The sequence below is a fragment of the Procambarus clarkii genome, chromosome 68, assembly GCF_040958095.1.
Source record: "Procambarus clarkii isolate CNS0578487 chromosome 68, FALCON_Pclarkii_2.0, whole genome shotgun sequence".
Taxonomy (NCBI): domain Eukaryota; kingdom Metazoa; phylum Arthropoda; class Malacostraca; order Decapoda; family Cambaridae; genus Procambarus; species Procambarus clarkii.
This window is the reverse complement of record NC_091217.1, coordinates 662284-667293: the sequence shown is the minus strand read 5'-3', so window position 1 is coordinate 667293 and position 5010 is coordinate 662284. Positions and strand designations below refer to the sequence as shown.

General features: G+C 52.9%; 2 protein-coding genes across 2 annotated transcripts; both read left to right on the top strand.

The window, feature by feature from the left end:
* Window positions 1-1312: 1312 nt before the first annotated feature.
* On the top strand, window positions 1313-1786 carry LOC123774686 (troponin I-like). The gene has a single exon (XM_045769195.2). The coding sequence runs from the start codon at window positions 1313-1315 to the stop codon at window positions 1784-1786; it is 474 nt and encodes a 157-aa protein (XP_045625151.2).
* On the top strand, window positions 1783-2805 carry LOC123774687 (protein IWS1 homolog). The gene has a single exon (XM_045769197.1). The coding sequence runs from the start codon at window positions 1783-1785 to the stop codon at window positions 2803-2805; it is 1023 nt and encodes a 340-aa protein (XP_045625153.1).
* The last annotated feature ends 2205 nt before the right edge of the window (window positions 2806-5010 follow it).

Sequence of the window (5010 nt, the reverse complement as noted above, 5' to 3'; positions counted from 1 at the left end):
TGCTGGTGCTCCTGCTGCTGGTGTTGGCGCTCCTGCTGCTGCTGTTGTTGGTGCTGCTGGTGCTCCTGCTGCTGCTGTTGTTGGTGCTGGTGGTGCTCCTGCTGCTGCTGTTGTTGGTGCTGCTGGTGCTCCTGCTGCTGCTGTTGTTGGTGCTGCTGGTGCTCCTGCTGCTGCTGTTGTTGGTGCTGGTGGTGCTCCTGCTGCTGCTGTTGTTGGTGCTGGTGGTGCTCCTGCTGCTGCTGTTGGTGCTGTTGTTGGCGCTTATGCTGCTGCTGTTTGTGTTGTTAAAACGTCTGTGGCTCTGATAGTTTTCACTGATATATTGATTCTGTAAATCTTTTACTTTTCCTCTTCCTGATATTTCCGCTGGCGGGCCTCCCTCCTACTCCGTCTCCTCTCCGTCTCCTCTCCGTCCTCCGCTGTTCTCACCACCTCTCAGCCTGGCTAAGGGCCAGACAGGCTTTGGAAATCAGCAGGAAATTTATGTTGCTAATAATTCTTCCTCTGCCCACTCACTACCGCCACTCTGTTGCAGACGCTCCTCCTACTGTCTTAATGTTCCTACGTGTTCTCTCTCTCTCTCTCTCTCTCTCTCTCTCTCTCTCTCTCTCTCTCTCTCTCTCTCCTGTTGTGTGCGTCGTGTATTTCTATACTGTCAAATACAACCAGTTGTGTGTCATGCAATATTCGACATGAGGTTTATGAATGCAAAATGTGTAAATGCACATGCTAACTTATATTTATATTTACTTAAACTCTTGTGAATAATGCTGGAGTATGAATTTGACTGCCATAAACTACTGAATAGGTAGTAATACAAACAGCTCGCGAGGCGAGGCGAGGGGGGGGGAGATGGATTTGTTTACTTTTAGTCTGTACTTAAAAAAAAGTACAGCATATGAGAGGCTTTTAAAGGATTGAATTACAGCACTTCTTCTCACATAATGCATTTAAATGATGACACTCGACTACAACGGTAAAATTCCAGTGCTTTATTAAACATGGAATGCACCGCAATACTGACGTTTCCCTCGGGATAATGAGTAGCGGTCATTGTAAGACTGAAGAGAATGTCAAGCACTGAGAAGGCACTTCTGGAAGTGTCTGGAAAGTGACAGTCCTTGACAGGCAAGAGGTTCCAGGACAGGTGAAGGTTTCCAGAAAATGTAATGTTTTCCAGGAAAAATAGAAGCTTCCAGGAAAGGTCGAAGTTTCAGGACGCTGAAAGTTTTCAGAACAACGCAGCAAGAGGACAACAGAACGCTGCAAGAGGACAACAGAACGCTGCAAGAGGACAACAGAACGCAGCAAAATGACAACTGAACGCAGCAAAATGACAACTGAACGCAGCAAGAGGACAACAGAACGCAGCAAAATGACAACAGAACGCAGCAAGAGGACAACAGGAGGCAGCAAGAGGACAACAGAACGAAGAGCAAGACGAAGACCCCAGGAGGACGAAGACCCAGGAGGACGCAGCAGGACGAAGACCCAGGAGGACGCAGCAGGACGAAGACCCAGGAGGACGCAGCAGGACGAAGACCCAGGTGGACGCAGCAGGACGAAGACCCAGGTGGACGCAGCAGGACGAAGACCCAGGAGGACGCAGCAGAACGAAGACCCAGGAGGACGCAGCAGGACGAAGACCCAGGAGGACGCAGCAGGACGAAGACCCAGGAGGACGCAGCAGAACGAAGACCCAGGAGGACGCAGCAGAACGAAGACCCAGGAGGACGCAGCAGGACGAGGACCCAGGAGGACGCAGCAGGACGAAGACCCAGGATGACGCAGCAGGACGAAGACCCAGGAGGACGCAGCAGGACGAGGACCCAGGAGGACGCAGCAGGACGAAGACCCAGGAGGACGCAGCAGGACGAAGACCCAGGAGGACGCAGCAGGACGAGGACCCAGGAGGACGCAGCAGGACGAAGACCCAGGAGGACGCAGCAGGACGAGGACCCAGGAGGACGCAGGAGGGCGAAGACCCAGGAGGACGCAGCAGAACGAGGACCCAGGAGGACGCAGCAGGACGAAGACCCAGGAGGACGCAGCAGGACGAGGACCCAGGAGGACGCAGCAGGACGAAGACCCAGGAGGACGCAGCAGGACGAAGACCCAGGAGGACGCAGCAGGACGAGGACCGAGGAGGACGCAGCAGGACGAAGACCCAGGAGGACGCAGCAGGACGAGGACCCAGGAGGACGCAGCAGGACGAAAACCCAGGAGGACGCAGCAGGACGAAGACCCAGGAGGACGCAGCAGGACGAGGACCCAGGAGGACGCAGGAGGACGCAGCAGGACGAGGACCCAGGAGGACGCAGCAGGACGAAGACCCAGGAGGACGCAGCAGGACGAGGACCCAGGAGGACGCAGCAGGACGAAGACCCAGGAGGACGCAGCAGGACGAAGACCCAGGAGGACGCAGCAGGACGAAGACCCAGGAGGACGCAGCAGGACGAAGACCCAGGAGGACGCAGCAGGACGAGGACCCAGGAGGACGCAGCAGGACGAAGACCCAGGAGGACGCAGCAGGACGAGGACCCAGGAGGACGCAGCAGGACGAAGACCCAGGAGGACGCAGCAGAACGAAGACCCAGGAGGACGCAGCAGAACGAAGACCCAGGAGGACGAGGACCCAGGAGGACGCAGCAGGACGAAGACCCAGGAGGACGCAGCAGGACGAGGACCCAGGAGGATGCAGCAGGACGAGGACCCAGGAGGATTACTGGTCACTCGCAAGAAACAACGGCTGACCTGAACGTTTCAAGGGAAAATAATGCTAAGAAAGTCTTTTATCCGATATAAAACCTGAAGAAATGACGCTGAAGACCGCTGAGAGAAAATAAACTTCATTAAAAAGTAACTGCCCTCCCACCCAGAGGCAAATAGCCTATCCTCCATCTAAGCAATTCCCAAATCTTCCTCGAGCGTCTAACAATGAGGGTGTACCTTCCTCCCCCCCCTCCTCGTCGTGCCGGAAGGGAAGGCTTATGAAATATGTATCCCAGACAACATTTGTCACGGGGCCTTCCTGCCACAGTCTTAACACAGCGTCTTATCACAGCCGCAAGGACCTGGCGCGCCCCCTGCCGTCATAAGCCACGCTAACACGGCCTTAACACAGCAATATACGCCGTACGAACACTTCGTCGGGGAACGAAGCCAGACCTCCCCAGTCAAGCCATTTTTCAACATCCAGTTTTCATCATGAGAAGCAGCCGTTTTTATTTTGTGTGTTGAGGCAGGGCAAACTGTGCTATGAATATGATATGAAGGCACATCGCTTCACGTGCTCTGCTGCTCGGTTACGTCGGTGAGATCACCCCGAGGAGAGAGAGAGGGGGAGAGAGAAGGGGAGAGGATGAGGGAGAGAGAGAGAGAGAGAGAGAGAGAGGGAGAGAGAGAGAGAGAGAGAGAGAGAGAGAGAGAGAGAGAGAGAGAGAGAGAGAGAGAGAGAGAGAGAGAGAGAGAGAGAGAGAGAGAGAGAGAGAGATGAAAGAATAGGAAGATTCCGTTTGTCTAACAACCTATAATTACCCACCAAAAGACGATGAGTGCCATTTTTACCTCCTACAACCCTCTCCGCCCACCAAACATTACCTTTCACCTCCACCACGGAATCCCTCCAGTCCACCCCCCACCCCCGCTCCACCCAGAATCTCCAATAGTAATAGGTATGCACAATACAATACAATAAACTATTAATATATTCGAGATCACTAATACAATCACCGAGAAAGTTGTCAACGCAATTCATGGCTACATCCTGATGCAAGCACCGTGGGAATCGTTGCCAGCAGACTCTAAGATAATGGCTCTTCAAAGAAAAGACTCAGAATTACCCTCATATGCTATGCATCATTTCACAGATGTTTTCAATACAGAAACCAACTCGGTATCTGACAGCTTCACATACTTCCCAGACGGATCAGTAGACCAGGAGACAAGCATCTGGAGCTGCAGTTAAGGCAGGAAATGGTAGTTAATTAGAGCCCAAACGGTGCTCTGCTTTACATGCTGGAAACCGCCGACACGTCATCGTACAGACACATGCGAGAACTGTCAGTGAAACCTTGCAAAAAGGACACTTGTGACAATATCCATCAGTTAACTAGATGGATATTGGACAGGTGTGTGTTAAGGCCCGTGGACAGGTGTGTGTTGAGGCCCGTGGATAGGTGTGTGTTAAGGCCCGTGGACAGGTGTGTGTTGAGGCCCGTGGACAGGTGTGTGTCCATACACAGTTTCAAATGTAGATTTGATAGAGCCCAGTAGGCTCAGGAATCTGAACACCAGTTGATTGAGCCAAAGCTCAACCCCCGCAAGAACAACTAGGTGAGTACACATCTGTCCACGGGCTTCAACACACACCTGTCCACGGGCCCTCAACACACACACACCTGTCAACGGGCCACAACACACACACCTGTCCACAGCCCTCAACACACACCTGTCCACGGGCCTCAACACACACACACCTGTCCACGGCCCTCAACACACACCTGTCAACGGGCCACAACACACACCTGTCCACGGGCCTACACACACCTGTCCACGGGCCTCAACACAAACCTGTCCACGGGCCTCAACACACACCTGTCCACGGGCCTCAACACACACCTGTCAACGGGCCACAACACACACCTGTCAACGGGCCACAACACACACCTGTCCACGGGCCTACACACTAACACCCCACCTAGTGAATCTTCGGCCCCGATAAAATAAACAATAATGTAGTTTTACCTGTTTTTAATTTGGCATCGAGGAGCGAGTTTAGTGGGCAGCGTCACTCATGCTATGATTGAATATACCGCCAGAGTGACAGTTTATCAGGCAGTGTCACTCATCCTTTGAGTGAACATACCGCCATAGTAACGGTATTGGGCAGCGTCACCCATCTTATGAGTGCACACTTAATTAAGTGAGCTGGGACTCGCTCAACCGTCTCAAGTGAATAGATTGCCAAACAAGGTGATTAACAGTTGCCAGCCCTCAGACTTAAGTGAT